This window comes from Brassica napus, chromosome C3 (assembly GCF_020379485.1).
Source record: "Brassica napus cultivar Da-Ae chromosome C3, Da-Ae, whole genome shotgun sequence".
In the NCBI taxonomy this organism is placed as follows: domain Eukaryota; kingdom Viridiplantae; phylum Streptophyta; class Magnoliopsida; order Brassicales; family Brassicaceae; genus Brassica; species Brassica napus.
Window position 1 is genome coordinate 26,452,562 of NC_063446.1, and position 18,968 is coordinate 26,471,529.

The window sequence follows — 18,968 nt, forward strand, 5'->3', positions numbered from 1 at the left end:
TATTATAACCGTTCGTTATCTCATGCACTACATCATTTGCGTAACCGTTTTTGTTAAAAGAGAAATAGGAGGTGGTTAGTATTTAAATATAGTTGCACACAACTTTTATCAATCGAACATGTTCATGTTTTAATAGAATAGATACATTTTTTACATCAATTATCGTAAGTTTTATTTAGAATTTTAACTAGTCAAGATAAAATATCAAATACCATAATTAAATAAAAATTGAAAAGGAAATTTGAGAAATATATTTGAGATATTATAAACATAATCTAATACTAAAACACCCAAGAAATAATAACAAAATTATTAAAAATTTATTTGTATTTTTTAACATGTACGCAAAATCTTATCTTTTACAAAATCTATAACAGATTTCATTGTTATACTTTAATTATCAGAATGAAAAATTCTTATCTTATCTGAGATGAATTTATTTGCTTACAATTTTATTATAAATACTAAGAGTCTAAGATAAGTAAGATCAAACCATTTGATAGAAGCAAAATCATAATAAGTGGCATTGCTAGTCTCGGCAAAAGGCAATACAAAGTCATGACGAAAAATATTGATGTGATGAGGAGTGGATCTGATGATGATGATCTAGGAGGTAAACATAGAGTACTACTTAGCAGATTAAGGTTAAGTCAAATTTGACTGACCGATGTAGGTCAAATTCTGCTGATCGATTCAGGAGACATGATGAGAAAGTTTAGGCTATTTCTACTAGAGAAAAGAAAAAACATAAATCCCAAAAGCTTATAACATGAGTCTAGAAGATGGGGATCATACAAAAGTTTGTGACATTGGAAGAAATAGTCTTAAAGTTGCAAATTGAGTAGCAAATAATTCTTACTGTGGAGAAAAGAATAAGTAAGAAGAAATTCTCTGTCATTCCTCGGTCGTCCTGATAACTTAATGTTATCTCTTGGTTCTAAGTCTCGCAATATTCGTCTCCATCGTTTTTAGTAATAACACACTCTTTTTATATCAATTTTGTAAGTTTTTTTAGAGTTTTAAAATAAAATATCAAATACTATATTTAAATTCAAATTGAAATAGAAAATAGAAAAATATATTGAGAAGTTAGAAACAAAATCTAATAGTAAAACACCCAAAAAGATAACAACAAAAGTTATCAAAATCTTATTCGTATTTTATGTTTAACACGTAAGCAAAATCTTATCGTTTACAAAATCTATAATAAATTTCATTGCTATCCTTTAATTATCCGAATGATTTTTTAAATCTTATACAACATGAATTTCATTTGTTTACAATTTCGTTATAAATACTAAGATAAGGAAGAACAAAGCATTTACGAGAAGCAAAATCATAATAAGTGGCACTGCTAGTCCCGGCATGAGGAGTGAATCTGATGATGATGATCTATGAGGTAAAATAGAGTACTATTTGCACACTAGGTTAAGTCAAATTCTACTGATTGATGTAGGTCAAATTCTGCTGATCGATTTAGGAGATGCGCTGAGAAAGTTTAGTATGTTCATACTAGAGAAAAAAAGAACAAGAACCCCAACAGCTTATACATGAGTCTAGAATATGGGGATCTGAAGAAGAAAAATTTGTGACATGTGAAGGAATAAAGTTTTAAAGTTGCAAATTGAGTTGGAGAAAAGAAGAAATAAGAAGATATGCTTCAGACATTGTCATTCTTTGTCGTTCCTTGGTCATTATGATAACTTAATGTTATCTTTTGGTTCTAAGTCTCGCCATATTCACTCCATCGTTTTAAGTAATACATACTTTTCTTATATCAATTTCGTATTTTTTCAGAATTTTAACTAGTTAAGATAAAATATCAAATATATATTTAAATCCAAATTTAAATAGAAAATTGAAAAATATATTGAGAAGTTAGAAACAAAATCTAATAGTAATACACCCCCAAAAGATAATAACAAAAATTATCAAAATCTTATTCGTATTTTATGTTTAACACGTAAGCAAAATCTTATCGTTTAAGAAATCTATAATAGATTTCATTGATATCCTTTAATTGTCCGAATGATTTTTTTCTAATCTTATACGAGATGAATTTCATTTTCTTATAATTTCGTTATAAATACTAAGATAAGGAATAACATATCATTTGAGATAAGCAAAATCATAATAAGTGGTACTACTAATCTCAACGATAAGCCATATAAAGTTATGACGAAAGATTTTGATCTAAAGAGGAGCAAATCTGATGATGGTGATCTAGCAAGTAAACCTAGATTACTACTTGCAGACCAGGTTAGGTCAAATTCTACTGGTCCATTTAGGTCAAATTCTCTTGATCGATTTCTGAGACGTGCTGAGAAAGTTTGGGCAGTTTCTACCATAGAAAAGAAAGATGTTGAATCTCAAAAGCCTATACTGGAGTCTAATCAGCCTATACTGGAGTCTAATCAGGGACCAGAAGGAGAAGAAGAAGAAGAAAAAGTTGGTGATCTGGTGCAGGTGGGACAACACAACTATTTCATAGTTGACATCTTCGAGAAAGAGATCATGGAGTTAGGAGACAAAGTGGATCTAAACTTCAAGACATTTAACAACTTCGAAGTTGTTGACGGAGGCGCTCCATTGGATCACCACTTCTACAAATACAGGTGTTGTTACTCCTCTTGCTTATGCTTCTGCACAAACATTAATGTTGAGAGAGAGTGGGTAATTCTAAAGAGACAACTAGCCTTGTGGGGGAAGAAGGAAGTCAGCTTCTGTGTGAGAACTTACACTGAAAGAAAAGAGCTGATGAGAGTTGCTGCAACCGTGACAAACGGTGATCAGAGTCACATGTTGTTCTTCTTTGACATTAGGTTCCCTAAGAAGTATCCATACCAAGCACCGAGTTTCTTCTACCATCCATATGGTCTTCCTTTGAGTAATCTTGGAACTAAAAAGAAATTGAGACCTCAACTGCGTTACAACCTATTAGATGTGTTTCTCCACATTGAAGAGATTGTGATGATGAACACCAACAAGTCATATCTTCAGATGGTGGATATGCTGAAGCTGCGGCCCATGGGGTTTGAGGATTTTGTGAAGGGGCACTTCAGGAAGAAGGGGGCTTTCATTCTGAGGAACATGATGGATGAGATGGATTTGGACAAGGAGAGTGATAAGAACATGTTCTTGAAGACGTACATTGCCTTAGAAGACAACAAAGCTTACTGTGAGCATCTTCTCAACAGTGATCTTAAAGAAGAGCTGAAGAAATTCAAAGAGAAAGAGTCTTCACTATGCGAGCATAGCAGGTTCAATGACAATCAAGAGACATCCAAACACCAAAACTCTTGGACCAAGTTCTCGTTCTTGTAGTTTGTGTTTATCTTACCATTTTGTTGTGTGTTTCAGAGATTTTAATATGGTAAAGGTTCTTATAAGACCAACAAGTAACTTATTATAAAGGGTCATTGTCTTGAATAAGGTAGATGATGATGATTTACAGCAAAAGAAACTCATGAGTAATACATCAATTGGCCTCATCAAAAGGGGTGAGTTTCTAAACGGTGACTGTGATGGCTTCATCAAGAGCGATCACACCGGGAAGTACCTTTCCTTCCAAGAGCTCCAAGCTGGCTCCACCACCAGTGGAGATGTGACTCATGACTCCTGCAACTCCAACTTTCTCCACTGCAGCCACTGAGTCTCCTCCTCCTATTATAGTTGTCACTCCTTTCTCACTTAGCTCTGCTAGTTTATTCGCAACCGCCTGAAACAAACCATAACAATGCTCATCAAACCACATGTTTTTTACTCTATGAGGAATCATTTTCTTACCTCTGTTCCAGCAGCAAACTTCTCCATCTCGAAAACTCCCATAGGTCCATTCCAAATAACTGTCTGCGTTGTGTCCAGAGCCTCGTTGAATGTTTTAATCGAGTCTGGACCGATGTCTAGTCCCATCCAACCGTCCTCAATGCCTGATGCAGGCACAACCTACAAACATCCACTTCACTCAGAAACAAAGCTCTAGCTGTTGAGAGAGAGAGAGAGAGAGAGACAGACCTTGCTGTTGGCATCAGGAGCGAACTTATCAGCAACCACAACATCAGTCGGCAACAAAAGAGAGACTCCTTTAGCCTTAGCTTTAGCAAGGAGAGACGTAGCCAACTCAAGCTTGTCTTCTTCAACAAGTGACGAGCCAACGGAAAGACCTTGCGCCTTGTAGAACGTAAAGATCATTCCACCACCAAGAAGAAGGATATCACACTTCTCGAGAAGAGACTCAATAACTCCAATCTTGGACGACACCTTGGAACCACCCACGATGGCTGCAAACGGTCTCTTTGGGCTTGAAACAGCGCCCACAAGGTAATCAAGCTCCTGTAAACAAATGTACAGAAGAGTTTAAGGGTATGGTATACTAAACACCACAGTGTAGCAGAATCTCTATACCTTTTGCAGAAGGAAACCAGCAACTGAGGGTTTCAAGAACTTTGTGACTCCCTCGGTGGAAGCGTGAGCTCTGTGAGCAGTTCTAAAAGCATCGTTGACGTAGAGGTCAGCTAGTGAAGCGAGCTTCTTGGCGAACTCAGGGTCGTTCTTCTCTTCCTCCTTGTAGAACCTGACGTTCTCAAGGAGCAGAACTCCACCTTCAGGGAGAGAAGCCACCAAGCTTTCCACTTCCGGACCGATACAGTCGTCAGCTTTCTTGACCTGCAACAAAATTCACTGTGAAGAGATTGATTTATCACAGGAAGATGATATTAGTGAGACAAAGCATGAATCTGTTTACCTCAATACCAAGAAGTTCAGACAGCCTAGGGACAAGAGGAGCCAAACTGAACTTTGGTGTGACTCCCTTTGGCCTTCCCTGAAAAAGGACAAGTTCAAACGCATTAAAGGGTCAAACTAGGCCAGCGGATTTGAATCCAACCGAACCCACCGAACTAAACCGGAATTTACGGTTTTTGGTTCAGGTTCGGTTTAGAGTTTGGTTCTATTCAGGAATTTAAAAGAAACAGTTCGGCAATCAGTTAGTTTGATTTTCACAAAGAAGAAAACAAACCATACCAAGCTAACCAAAATTTCGATCCGAACTGACCGGAAAACCCCAAACTATCCGAGTTTTTAATCGAACTAAACCAAAAATAACAGAAACTGAACTTTTTGTTAAATTCGGCAGAATTTTTGCAAACCGAACTAAACCAAAATTTTACGGTTGTTGGTTCTATTCAGCAATTAAAAAGAAACGGTTATCGGTTAGGTTCGGCAATTAGTTAGTTTGATTTTCACAAAATAAATACATACCGAATTCAAAATGGAACTATCGAACTAACCAAAATTTCAACCCGAACTAACCGGAAAACACCAAAGTATCCGACTTTTTAATCAAACTAAATTTCGACCCGAACTAACCGGAAGCCCACCCCCCCCCTCCCCCCAAATTATCTGAGTTTTTAATCAAACTAAACCAAAAATCTAACCGAAACTGAAATTTTGGTTAAAATTCAGTAGAATTTTCGCAAATCGAACTAACCGAATTTGTTTTATGTTTTATGCTCAATTCGGCACAACTTTAAGCGAACCGAACCGAACCGGAAGCCTAGGTCTAATCACAGGCGTCAGGCGTGCAATGGAGGAAATTTCAAATGTAGTGTCCGAACATTACCAGATGAGTAGAGAGGATGACTTTAGCACCATTCTCAATCAAATACTTGATCGTCGGAACGGCGGCGCGAATCCTCGTATCGTCAGTGATCGTCTGATTATCATCGAGAGGCACATTGAGATCAGCTCTCACGAAAACCTTCTTCCCTTTCAAATCGGCAGAGGTCAAGTCACCGACGCTCTTCTTCGCCATGGAAACGACTCCTCTGCTCCCTCTCCCGCGCACCGACTGAACTTTCGAGGAGACGTGGAGGGAGAAACGGCGCGAGTCGAGGACGGCGGAGAAGCCGAGAGGACGCGCGGAGATGGATTTGGAGGAGGGGATGGGTAGAAGTGAGGCGCGCGCGCGAGTTGCGGCGGAGGAAGCAGTGGCTCCGGTGGATTTGAGGAGGGAGAAGGCGGGACTTGCGGCGACGGAAGCCATGTGGAGTTGAAGATGATGATCAGGAGATGAGACGAGGAGAGAGTGTGCGACCACAATATGAAGTGTGATTTTAGGAGACTGGAAAGTATTTATATTATTATCTTATCGTTGATGAGTGGTTCAAAAATGGAACATTTATAGAGAAATTTTAAAAAATCAAACTAAGTTAATAAAATATATTATAGGCTATGTTTTTTTTATTATAGGCTACGTTGTTCAATATATATATATATATATTATACTCTATTTTTAATTATTAACTTTTAAAAAAATTCAACATATTAAAATAAAAACTATACTAAAGTTTTATCATTATATGTTATTATAAATTCTAAATAACATTAAACTATAGTCAGAAATTTAATAACTTAAATTATTTTAAATATACTATTTTTAATTAATATAAAAATTATATAAAATATAGAAACGATAATTCATCTTTAAGAAAAAAAAAAGAAGAAATATATTTAAAATTAAAAATATTTTATCGATAGTATAAGATTTGGCCTATTTTTAGAATTTTAATATAAAATTATCATATTTTATTTATCCTCTTGAAAAAACTTGTGAGCCTTACTTTTGCTCCTGCATACATTAGTTGTAGTTTATCTCTATTTTACTGCATTCTGAAAGAATCCATTACAATCATTGTGATTAATAAAGAATGTTTCAGATGTTCAAAGAAAAAAAAAGAACGTTTCAACCTTCAGAATCTCAATACCCACCATTTTGTTTGTATTGTATCCAACGTAATACAATCAAATAACCCAACATCACACTCTTAATGTTTGAGATGAGAAAGACAAACACTCTTTAAAGTTTGCTGGTCGGCAGACCAACAGGTTTGGCCCTAGACCTCTTCTCCACAACACGAGAGAGTTCCTTCACAGCTTCTTTTGCCAAATGGCGAGGTTTGCTAAGCCACAATCCTCCATCTACCACCATTGTTAGTCCATTCACATACTTCCCTGTTAACCAAAAAAATCACGCATATATTACTACTCTTACCATCTCTCCATGTGTTTTACATTACGAAAGAGTGATTTTTAAACTCAGCATACCAGTATCACCGCTGAGGTAGAGTGCAGCCATGGCGATATCCCACTTCTCACCGAGTTTATAGAGAGGCATTAACTCTCGGGTTTTGTTTTGGATCTCGTCAGGTACAAGCTTACTCATTCCAGGCGTGCCTCCTATGGGGCCTGGCGCAATCCCGTTCACTCTGATCTCGTAGTCAGTTCCCCACTCCAATGCCAAGTTCCTTGTCGTAGCATCGACTGCTGCCTGTTTCAAGTTTAGAAAAACAAACCTAAGATCCCATTTTTGATATAATACCGTACTTAAGTTATTGATTTTCTAACCAAAGAACACTAGTTAATCACCTTGGCTGCAGAAACATGTATTTGGTACCAAGAAGCAGTGTAGTGCAAAGTAGCACTTATGTTGATGATCGACCCACCGCCGCTTGCTGGGTCTCTACCAGGCCCTCCTTTCTTAAGATACTTGAGTGCTTCATGGCACATGTTGAACGTTCCTACTGCATCAATATCTAAAACTGCACAAAACCAAACAAAAAAAGTTTTCCAAATTGAACAAAGCAAAGACAAACTTCTACTAGTTTATTTTCCTTCAAGATTTTTTTTTTCAAACTTCTTACAATTCTATATTATTACCTTTTCATTGTTTTTATTTCCTAATTTTCGATCGGAATTTTTGTAATTCTACTAATTTTTTTTCTTGAAACTTATAGTCCCTCTGTTTCTAACTAAATAAGTGTCATTTTGAAAAAATTTCTCTGTTTCTAACTAAATAAGTGTCATTTTGATATTTTTCACACAAATTAAAAAAGCGGCGGAAATATATGTAAGCTACTATTAATTATACTTCTCTAACCAATAGTATTTGAGATAAATAAAATTATTTATAATTAAAAAATTTCAGATAAAAATAAATATAATTTGCATTGAAATCGTAAAGTGACATTTTTTTGTAACAAAAAAAAAAAAAAAAGGTTAAAAGTTGACAAAACAGATAAGAGTGAGATGAATGAGAAAAGGTGGATCCACCTGTTCTGAAGCCATTGGTGGACAAATCCTCAGCCGCAGAGAGAAAATTTCCGGCGGCTGCGTTAATGAGAATATCAATCCTACCGAAGTGCTGATAAGTTGATTCCACTATTCTCTTCGCATCCTCTGGCTTACGAACGTCACCTTCCAATCCAATAGCCTTGCAGACACATAAATTGCAAAGAGACGAAGCAATTCAACAAGCAATCGAAACTATTCATCCCAATTCAAACGAAAATCCTCTCGAAATATTACCGCAATCCCGAGGGATCGGAGGTCAGAGACGGCGGCGTCGAGGACTTGTTTACGGCGTCCCATGATGGCGATGGAAGCTCCATGTTTCCCGAACTGAGTGGAGATCTCGAAACCGATGCCTGATCCGCCTCCCGTGATGAGAGCCACCTTGCCTTTGAGGACATCAGGATTGAACGGAGAATCCATGATCACCACTCGGTCCACGCGCGAATTCGCGAAAGCTAATAACAAGATAAAGCTAAGCCACAAATGTTTCTCTTCTTACTACCTACCCAACTGCCATATTTAGTTAATTATCTCCGCATTTTAAGAAAATTATAAGAATTGACCTGTTGTGAATCGATCTCTCTCACTTGTAGCTATATCCTAAGGCTACTTCTTCTCTCTCGTTTCACTCTCGACCTCACACACTCTCGATTTCTCTCGTGTGTTTATGAAATAGAAAAAAACAAAAAAAAGACACAACGAGATTTGTTTACCCAGTTCGGGATTCGATGTGAATCCGTACGTCTAGGGCTTGACGACACAAGCAACTACTCCACTATAATTGAATCGAGTCTTTACAAAGATCACCACAAGAACAATGAATCAAAGATGCAATCCACGTTCTCGATGATCTTTCTCTCTTCTTCTTTTCTTCCGATTCTCTCTTGAGTAGTCTGTTTCGAGATGATGAACTCTTCCTTTCTCAAGCCCTTAAGTAGCTGAGACCGGTACACTCTAAACCAGCTGAATCAATAACACTCGCCTTGGTTATCTCCAATTGATTGATGTACCAACTTGAACAGAACCAGAACCGGTTAGCTCCCAAAATACCATTGTTGAATGTCACACTTCATAAAAATCTCCACCTTGACATCAACAACATGAGTTCATCCCTTATACCATCAAGCGTAGCCACTCTCTTAGCATCTGGATACTCCAAGCTCAGACAGAGCTTGATCAAACTTCGTTCCTGGAATCACCTTGGTTAACATATCTGCTGGGTTCTTGGAAGTATGAATCTTCACTATCTTCACTTCTCCTGTGTCAACCATGTCTCTCACGAAACTCATCTTCAAATCTTCACTAGCTACGTGCTTCGACACTGCTACATGCTTTGTTCGATCATGAAACGCATTGTTCTTCACCAAGCATATTGCGCTTTGAGAATCACACTCCACCTTAACCTCTTCTTGTTGATATCCCAGTTCCTCAGCAAGTCCTCTGAGCCATAACCCTTCCTTTATAGCTTCCACCAGTGATATGTGCTCCGCTTCTGTAGTCGACAATGCCACCACTGGTTGTAACCCCGACTTCCAGCTAACCGTATTGCCTCCCACCGTAAATACATACCCTGTGGTAGATCTTCTTCTATCGAGATCACCTCCATAATCTGAATCTGAGAACCCTCTGACGCTGAACCCTGAACTTTGCTTCTTTAAGACTAAACCATACTGATGAGTCTTCACCAAATACCGTAATATCCACTGAACAGCTTCCCAATGAGTCTTATCTGGATTACTCATGAACCGGCTTAAAACTCCTACTGCAAATGCTAAATCAGGTCATGTCCCTATCATCGCATACATGACACTTCCAACCACATTTGCATATGGATACTCTTCCTCAGACCCCACACCTTTATCTCCTTCCTTCAACGATACTAGTTTGAAGTGAGCTCCCAAAGGCGTTAATACAGGGCTTGCCATATCCATACGAAACACTTGTAAAACCTTCTTTAAGTAACCTGACTGAGACAGTTTCAGTACTCCTTTTTCTCTGTCTCTCTCAATATCCATTCCTAAGATCCTTCTTGCTGGCCCCAAGTCTTTCATATCAAATCTCTTAGCCAACATTTTCTTCACCTTGTCTACATCTTTCATGTTTTTCGAGACAAGTAACATATCATCTACGTATAGGAGTAGATATATGTATTCTCCACCTTCCAACTTCTTGAAGTAGATGCATAGATCAAACTCACTCTTCTCAAACCCATTCTCTGTCATGTACAGATCAAAGCACTTGTTCCACTGTCGAGGCGCCTGTTTCAACCCATACAGAGACCTCATCAACCTACAGACCTTGTGTTCTTCTCCTTCCACCTCGTACCCTGGTGGTTGATCCATATATATCTCTTCATCAATGGATCCATGCAAGAACACTGTTTTCACGTCGATTTGCTCCATTTCAAGATCCTTGTCAACAACAATTGACAACATAAGTCTAATTGAAACATGCTTCACTACCGGCGAGAAGATCTCTTGATAGTCAACTCCTTCTCGTTGTGAGTAACCTTTTGCAACCAGTCTCGCCTTGTGTCTCGGTGGCTCGACTCCGGGTATTCCTGGCTTGTATTTGTAAATCCATTTACAGCCAATCGTCTTCTTCTCTTTTGGAAGTTCACTTATGTTCTACGTCTTATTTGTGGCAAGTGAAACCATTTCATCGTCCATCGCTGCGTTCCACTTCTCCTAATCTTTGCTTCTCATAGCCTCTTCATAGCTTCGAGGCTCCTCACTTTCTATCTCCTCTGCTACAGATAGTGCAAATGCCAGTGCTGAATCCTCTGTATATCTTGCTGGCTTCACTATCTCTCTGCAAACCCTGTCTCTTGCTAACTGGTAATTGCTCAAATCTTCTGTAACTTCAGTCGTAGTCGTCTGTTCTTCATCTACCTCTGCCTGACCAGCTACAACTTCTGACTGATCCCCCTGCGATGCCTCTGAGCTTTCCCCAACCTCAACCGTTGTTCTGATTGATGTTTCTGCATCTGTGTGTCCTTGTTCAATGCCTTTTCCACGATCCAGAACATCATCCTTGTAGAGCACCTATTCTATGAATATTGCATTTCTACTGATCACCACCTTTCTTTCTTCCAGCAAGCACACCTTGTAGCCTTTTCCCCCAGTTGGATAACCAATGAAGACACCCTTCATAGCTATCGGCTTGAGCTTCCCCTGGTCGACATGTACGTAGACAACTGACCCGAACCTTCTGAGATGTCCATACCCTGGCGTCTTCCCAAGCCACAGTTCTTCGGGTATGTTGAAGTCATTTGCCGATGATGGTGTTCTGTTTATGATGTAAACTGATGTTGCAGCAGCTTCTGTCCAAAACCTTTCCTCCAGACCTGATTCACTCAAAAGACATCTAAATTTTTCCATTATAGTCTGGTTCATACGCTCTGCAACACCGTTCGGTTGCGGAGTGTATGAACACGTCATGTGCCTTTCAATACCATGCATCTTACAATAGTTATCAAATGCAATATTACAGAACTCAAGGCCATTATCAGTCCTAAGGCATTGAACTCTACGGTTAACCTGATTCTCTACTAAGTTCCTCCATTCACAAAACTTGTTAAATACCTCATCCTTAGTAGCTAGAAAGTAAATCCAAACTTTCCTAGTGTAATCATCAATAATGGACAAGAAGTATTGCTTTCTAGAGATAGACATGTGAACATTTGGAGATCCCCAAAGGTCCGCATGAACATACCTCAATACCTCTTCATTATTGTGCTTACCAACAATGAAGCTCAGCTGCTTGTTCTTTCCCATGATGCAGCTCTCACAGAAGTCAAGCTCGCAGATCTTCTTCTTGTGTAGTATTCCTTTGTCTGCCAGAATCTTCAGGTTCCTCATGCTTGTATGTGCAAGGCAACAATGCCATAAAGTCGTATCATCCTCGGCAATGGCCGCATTCGCTGAAGGTGACACTGTTTCTCCATCCAGTAAGTACAGGCTGCCCAACAACGTTCCTCGTAGTGCAAGTTTACCCTTCTTGTAGAAACAAGTTTTTCCTTCTCCACCTTCTTGCTTGAATCTCTGCAGATCAAGAGAACTGACTGAGATCAAATTTCTCTTTAAATTTGGAACATACCTGACGTTTGTAAGTCTGTTGACTGTACCGCCTCTTGTGTTGAGCATGACAGTTCCCATTCCTTGGACATATACTGCCATGTCATCTGAAAGTAGCACTTGTCCTCCAGTTACTTCTTTGAATTCACTGAACCAGTTTTGCCTGGACGTCATGTGATATGAGCATCCCGAGTCTATCACCCAGTTGTTTCTTGGGCCATGGTCGGAGATAGCAAGTGCATCTATCTCCTGAAGCGTGTCCACCATCACAGCAGCTTCACCATCTTCCTCACTTTCCATTCGCTTCTTCCTTGCGAAACAATCTTTCTTCATATGACCCTCCTTCTTGCAGTACCAGCAAGTCACCTTAGACCTTGATCTGGACCTCGACTTGTTGTTTGAGTTTCTGCCTTTGTAGTTGTCCCTTCTCTCTGGCCTGCCGCGAGTGACATACGCTTCTCCAGACCTCTGTGAAAGATTAGATTCCTTCACCTCCTTCAACTCAATCTCTTTCGACTTTGCTGCATTGGTTACATCTTCTAAAGACAATGTATCCTTCCCATACTTCAAAGTCTCCTTGAGTTGATTGTACTGAGACGGCAAGGAGCTTAACAGCAGTATTGCTTGCACCTCCTCTGAAACAGAAACATTGACATTGCATAATCCGGAGACTAATTTCAAGAAATCATCTATGTTTTCATCGATTGACTTAAATTCTATCATCTTGAAAGTGTAAAACTTATGCTGCAGATGTATACAATTCGGTAAAGTTTTAGAATTATACAACCTTTCAAGTGCAGACTAGATGGTTGCAGCCGTTGTATATTCTTCGAGCTTCCTCAACACATGATCTCCAAGATTCAGGATGATCATGTTCATCGCCTTCTCGGCCCTCTCCGACTTCTCGACCACGAGCTGTTTAATGCGCTCCTTGAAGGCTTCCTCATCTTTGTCTTTCTTGATTGTAATCCCAGAATCTGACGGAGCCTCCGCTAGAGCATCCTTCAACCCAAGAATCGACAGATGAGCTAATATCCTTTTCTTCCACATCGAGAAATCGCCTTGCCCGTCGAAACATGCAATCTTGACTTTCGCCATCGATTCTTTCATCGGTTACCGTAACCTGGTGCTCTGATACCACTTTGTTGTGAATCGATCTCTCTCACTTGTAGCTAGATCCTAAGACTACTTCTTCTCTCTCGTTTCACTCTCTATTGACCTCACACACTCTCGATTTCTCTTGTGTGTTTATGAAATAGAAAAGAACAAAAGAAGACACAACGAGATTTGTTTACCCTGTTCGGGATTCGATGTGAATCCGTACGTATGGGGCTTGACGGCACAAGCAACTACTCCACTAGAATCGAATCGAGTCTTTACAAAGATCACCACAAGAACAATGAATCAAAGATGCAATCCACGTTCTCGATGATCTTTCTCTCTTCTTCTTTTCTTCCGATTCTCTCTTGAGTAGTCTGTTTCGAGACGATGAACTCTTCCTTTCGCAAGTCCTTAAGTAGCTGAGACCGGTACACTCTAAACCAGCTGAATCAATAACACTCGCCTTGGCTATCTCCAATTGATTGATGTGCCCACTTGAACTGAATCAGAACCGGTTAGCTTCCAAAACACCATTGTTTAATGTCACACTTCATAACATGACCAAAATAAATATTCTACAGATGACGATTTACAGTGAGTGTATCTATCATTCCGGTAATAATTAAAATAAAATGTAACTCTATACTCTAAAGTAATGTATCTCTTAAAGTTATTGTTGGGCATATCCCTTATATATTAAAAGAGAAGCATTGTAATAAATGCATTCACACTATAATAAACATGTGTGATGATTGATAATAAGTATGTTAACGCGTTCAAACTATATTAGTAAATGTGCTCACGCTATGTATTTTACATTTTTTTAATATAAAACTCACATATATGATTCCAATAAAACTCTGGATTTTTTCGGTTCGAATAAAAATAGATAACGAATCAAAAGCCAAACAATAAATATATTATTTTTATTGTTTACGGATAAAGTTGAGCAAAATATTCATAAATTTTGATTCGATTCGTTATCCGTTTTGATTTGAACCAAAAAATCTGGATATCTATAACTCTACGAAACAAATCAGATATTAAAATACAATATTCAAAAAAGAAGCGAATCACAAATACAAATATTTTTAGTAACAGATATCTAATTTGATCTGTTATATGCATATATATACATATATGTAAAGAATTATATATATACGTTATATATATTATACTTCATATCAGTTTTACAATATTTTTATGAATTAAATTTATTATATTAGGTACTAGAATTTAAAATGTTAAATAATATTGTATTTTTGTAATAAAATTTTATTATTAAATTTTTTAATTATTTTTAAAATTTTATTTTATTTACGGATCAAATCGGATATTCTTTAAAATTCTAAAATATTTCAGATATTCGAGTCACCGAATATCTAGGTGGCTAAAGATCGAATCGACACGAATGCTTCCAAATACCCATATATTCGATATGTGCCCACCCCTATTTGCGGATACAATTTTATTTTCTTTATATGAAAAAAAATGACTAATGTCAAGGCCTTTTTTATTTTAAATTAATTTTAATTTTATCTTTCATGTATTATTTTGCACAAAAATATCGTTTAATATTAATTAACAATATCTTTATATATTTGTCAACTATTTTTATATACTTTTTACATACACATACATGTGCATCTTGATGTGAGCACCTTATAACTAAGTATTCAGCACAACTGAAGTATCTAATTTTTTTAAAGTTGAAATATTTTTTCTTAATGCTTCTTTCACTACCGACCAAATTGTAGTGAAATGATTTGTTTTAACAATTTTTTTTCTTAAACTATTATCTGTTTAGAAAGTATAATATGAAACTATTGGTTCGACAAGACGACTATCTAAAATTCATAACATGAAAATAAACAAATAATATTATTTTTTGGTTTATACCAGAAAAAACCAAAAAATCAAACATTTTAACCGAATAAACTAAAAAGAATATTAATTTAAAATAATAGTTATATTTTAGAAGATTAAAAACCAAAAAAAAAAAATTTTAAACCGAACCAATATCCAGATTAAAAATGTCTTTTTATTAAAAATAACGAAACTAATAATCACATCCCGCGCAAAACGCGGGTTATTACCTAGTTTCAACCGTTATTATTCAAAAAAAAAATTGGGATTATGTTTTATTTAATTAATTTATTATCACATTCACACATGGTAAACAATCAGAAATATTTTCATATTAATTTAAATGATTTTAAGAAAAGGGGTTATGAGACCCAATCTTCATATTCAGGTAAAAAATCTCAAATGATCTTAAGACTCAAAAGCAAGTCTAATATACTATCAATTAAGGTTGAATATTCTAATTTGTTCTCAATGAAACAAGAGAATTCTAAATTTACTCTTTAACTTTTCTTTAAAAAAAATTCAAATTTTAATTTTAACTTTAATTTCAAACTTAAATATAACTTCAATTGTCGAGATACATATTAATATAATTGATTACAAATGAATATATTTTGTTAAATAGTTATATTAGGTTACTAAATTACACTTTGAAAATTATACAAAGTTATACTATTGGTGTACAATTTATTATAATCGTGTAAGACCGCCAGCGTCATAATTGTTTTTGTGTAACCAAAGATCATCAAATATTAAAATCTCAAAATATGATTCTATTGTACATATGCTTCCTGACTCGGTTACATTCTAGCTTCCCAGCTACACTATGGTTTGAATATGTTCTTAATGTATTCTAAATTCATCTTACAAAAAAAAACAAAGACAAGGTCAATGCAATAAAAATAAACATGGTGGATCATGTGTTCTACAAAGTTTGATTATCAAAATAGCTGAGCCATTCATTGTAAACATCTAACCCTGGTTCAACCATTCGGCTACACAAATCATCATCTGATTGCATATGGATTTCTAGAGAGTCCGGTTTAGATATAGAAAGAGGAGGAATCTGGCGATCTTCAAAAAGATATTCTAGTGATTGTGGTGCATTCACCTCAAATCCACATGCAATATGCTCCACCAATATATTTTCCAACTCCTCTTCCTGATTATGCTTCTCGCTGTTAATAACGTCAGTAGAGACTGATGAGGAAGAAGAGGACACTGAAGAGGCTTGGTTGGTAACATCTGATGCTGAGTTGCTCTTCACCGATCGTTTCTTGAGATGAGTGTTCCACACATTCTTGATCTCGTTGTCTGTTCTTCCCGGTAAGTGTGATGCTATTTTTGACCACCTGATCAATCAATGCACTAGTTATACTTATTGTTTTTACATAATTTTTAGATTGAAACTAGGGAGACATGACTTTACTTGTTTCCAAGAACTTGATGGAGGTGGATAATGGTATCTTCCTCCTCTTTGGTGAAGTTGCCTCGTTTGAGACCTGGTCGCAGATAGTTTAACCATCTTAAACGGCAACTCTTTCCGCATCTCGCCAATCCTATTTTGTTTCAGTTAAAACATACATTACTAATCATGAACACCAAAATTACAAGCTTAACTTACGAGTTCAGCAATTGAATTTAAATAATCTAGTGAAGATTTCATCAGATGGTGCATACGTTTGGTTGAAGTATATGTTCGCCATATCTAATTACCTATTATTTACATAAACTTTTTTTCAACCATCTATTTCAAACTTTTATCTCATCATCCGGAAGAATCTGTATGCAAATTCAACTTTAAGGAAATAAAGGTAATATATATACGAACGTTACAGATTGTGTAATTGTTGTCAAACATCTCATATTTTATTCTTCAAAAGAAAATATGCTTCCTTTATGAAAGAAGCACCAAAATCGTAACTAAGAAATGTAACTGCATTTTAGAGGTTGTTCAAAAAAAAAAGAAATGTAACTACATTTTGCGTTAATTTTCATTGCTTAAAATATATAAATTATAACGAGCCTATGAACCATCTCTACAACAAATAAATCAATATTCCATTATAATAAATTTTAGAGGCTATTCAAGAACATTTTGTATCTTTTAACAAAGAGAGAGAAGAGAAAAGATTGTAGCATCTTGTCAAATCAAAGAACGTAAGCATTGTAGAGAACTAGAGTGAGAGACAAAATGAAACTATAAACATGAAAATACTTGAAAATGAAAACGAGCGAACATGCAATGTGATAGAGAGGATCTTTAGAGGAAAAAACAATTAAATTTACCATTAAGCAAAAGAAATCATTGATAAAAGGACTGACCAGCTAGTTTAGGAAGAGATCTCCAGTTGTGATGACCATGTTTTAGAATAAAAGCATTGAGTCTTTCACTTTCTTCATCACTCCATGGCCCTCTCTTCAGAACTTGGCTATTTGTCACAGCATGGTGTTCTTCTTTTCCCCATCACACACATCGTCTTTAATTTTAGAGAATCTTTGAGATATTCATGTTTATATACACACATCTACGTGTCAACATGGCATATAAGGGTTTTTTTCTTTTTCAGAAAAGATATCCAGGGGTTGTGAGACCACAAGGGTCATGCCACATTGCCACTTATTCATGTACAAGTAAACCTACTTAAATTAATTAATGGAATTGTCATGAACTAGATTGTGGATGGCTCATAACCAAGAGATTATGATTTGTAATCTTTCCATTTATCTATGACGGTGTAATTTCCTATATAAGGAACCTTTATGTTATGAATAAAGAGAGACTTTTCCATTACTTTTATAACACGTTATCAGCACGAAATTCTAAATCCCTAAGCTAATACCCAAATCGAAAAACCCTAAAACCCTAACCCTGGCCGGCGATCCGACGAACCCTAAACCTCGATCGCGTCTCTTGTTCCCTCATTTGTTCCAGCTCGCGTCCCCGATCAGCTTCAGCCCAAGGCGTTCCTGATCCTAGCTCAAACGTTCGCGACCCGAGAGCAGTTCCAGCACGCGACCTCTTTCTCGTTCGCGACAGCATCAGACAGCTCGCGTCCGACGATCAAGGTGTTCCCGATCAAGTAACAAAGGACGTCCGCAACTCGATCCATTCCAGCTCGCGTCCCGTTCGTGTCTAGCTCGCGGCTCAACTTCTTTGGTGGTCCGCTTCAACAATCATCTAAGGTTAAAAGGTAATTCAAAACCTAAGAACCCATAATCGAACATGGATTGATTGATAAAGAATGAAACCCTAAAACTCTAATCTTTATGAATCAAAACCATAGGGTAATAGATCAAAAATCTTAATTGAGTAAATCGAAGCTCTAAAAGTTCGATACCCCAAACCCTAAATCATGTTCCTACATGATTAAAACCCCAAATCGGTTTTTACAAGTTAAAATCCGATAAACCCTAACCTTATATCTATAAACCCTAAATATTATAAGTATCAGAATTAATTATACTATAATTATCAAATCACATATTAAAACCCTAATCGAATATTTTGAAATCAAAACTGTTTTCGGTTTTGATCATTGAGGTTTTAAATCTGATTGAATATGATGCTATGTTGCTAGAATTGTTTGACCGTTAAATTGATAGATTTATTTTCTCATATTGCTTGGTTAATTGTTCATCTGATTTAAAATTGTTTAAACCGACCAGCCTGTTAAAACATTGATTAAATCTGATAGGTTGCTAGCTTGCTTTGCTTATATAATCCGATAGGTTGATAGATTGATTGAGATTTACTTGTTTAAAATCTGAATGATCTGATTGCATGATTCTTGA

General features: G+C 36.7%; 3 protein-coding genes and 1 pseudogene across 4 annotated transcripts; 1 reads left to right on the forward strand and 3 right to left on the reverse strand.

The window, feature by feature from the left end:
- The first annotated feature begins 605 nt into the window (after nt 1-605).
- On the forward strand, nt 606-3,714 carry BNAC03G37810D. The gene has a single exon (XM_013841088.3). The coding sequence runs from the start codon at nt 2,176-2,178 to the stop codon at nt 3,322-3,324; it is 1,149 nt and encodes a 382-aa protein (XP_013696542.1). The 5' UTR covers nt 606-2,175; the 3' UTR covers nt 3,325-3,714.
- Nucleotides 3,372-6,145, reverse strand: LOC106400714 (phosphoglycerate kinase 1, chloroplastic). The gene is made up of 6 exons (XM_013841086.3): nt 5,621-6,145; nt 4,745-4,822; nt 4,405-4,665; nt 4,015-4,332; nt 3,787-3,945; nt 3,372-3,718 (listed from the first exon to the last, which is right to left on the reverse strand). The coding sequence occupies exons 1-6, from the start codon at nt 6,041-6,043 to the stop codon at nt 3,509-3,511; spliced, it is 1,449 nt and encodes a 482-aa protein (XP_013696540.3). The 5' UTR covers nt 6,044-6,145; the 3' UTR covers nt 3,372-3,508.
- Nucleotides 6,146-6,676: 531 nt separating this feature from the next.
- On the reverse strand, nt 6,677-9,047 carry LOC106400716 (peroxisomal 2,4-dienoyl-CoA reductase [(3E)-enoyl-CoA-producing]). Of its 2 annotated transcripts, none has more exons than XM_013841090.3 (6): nt 8,844-9,047; nt 8,365-8,585; nt 8,110-8,269; nt 7,426-7,598; nt 7,105-7,327; nt 6,677-7,011 (listed from the first exon to the last, which is right to left on the reverse strand). In XM_013841090.3, the coding sequence occupies exons 2-6, from the start codon at nt 8,548-8,550 to the stop codon at nt 6,857-6,859; spliced, it is 897 nt and encodes a 298-aa protein (XP_013696544.1). In that variant the 5' UTR covers nt 8,551-8,585; nt 8,844-9,047; the 3' UTR covers nt 6,677-6,856. The 2 variants fall into 2 exon arrangements, with proteins under 2 accessions (XP_013696544.1, XP_013696543.1); XM_013841089.3 differs by having other exon boundaries at nt 8,694-9,021.
- Nucleotides 9,048-15,248: 6,201 nt separating this feature from the next.
- On the reverse strand, nt 15,249-17,641 carry LOC106400424 (annotated as a pseudogene).
- Between the last annotated feature and the right edge of the window lie 1,327 nt (nt 17,642-18,968).

Coding starts and splice junctions, on each gene's coding strand:
- BNAC03G37810D (XM_013841088.3), top strand. CDS start 2,176: ATGACGAAAGATTTTGATCTAAAGAGGAGCAAATCTGATGATGGTGAT.
- LOC106400714 (XM_013841086.3), bottom strand. CDS start 6,043: ATGGCTTCCGTCGCCGCAAGTCCCGCCTTCTCCCTCCTCAAATCCACC. Junction 4,666..4,744: donor CTGAACTTCTTGGTATTGAG/GTAAACAGATTC, acceptor ATTTTGTTGCAG/GTCAAGAAAGCTGACGACTG. Junction 4,333..4,404: donor CTGGTTTCCTTCTGCAAAAG/GTATAGAGATTC, acceptor ATTTGTTTACAG/GAGCTTGATTACCTTGTGGG.
- LOC106400716 (XM_013841090.3), bottom strand. CDS start 8,550: ATGGATTCTCCGTTCAATCCTGATGTCCTCAAAGGCAAGGTGGCTCTC. Junction 8,270..8,364: donor TCCGATCCCTCGGGATTGCG/GTAATATTTCGA, acceptor TGTGTCTGCAAG/GCTATTGGATTGGAAGGTGA. Junction 7,599..8,109: donor CACCAATGGCTTCAGAACAG/GTGGATCCACCT, acceptor GGTTTTGTGCAG/TTTTAGATATTGATGCAGTA.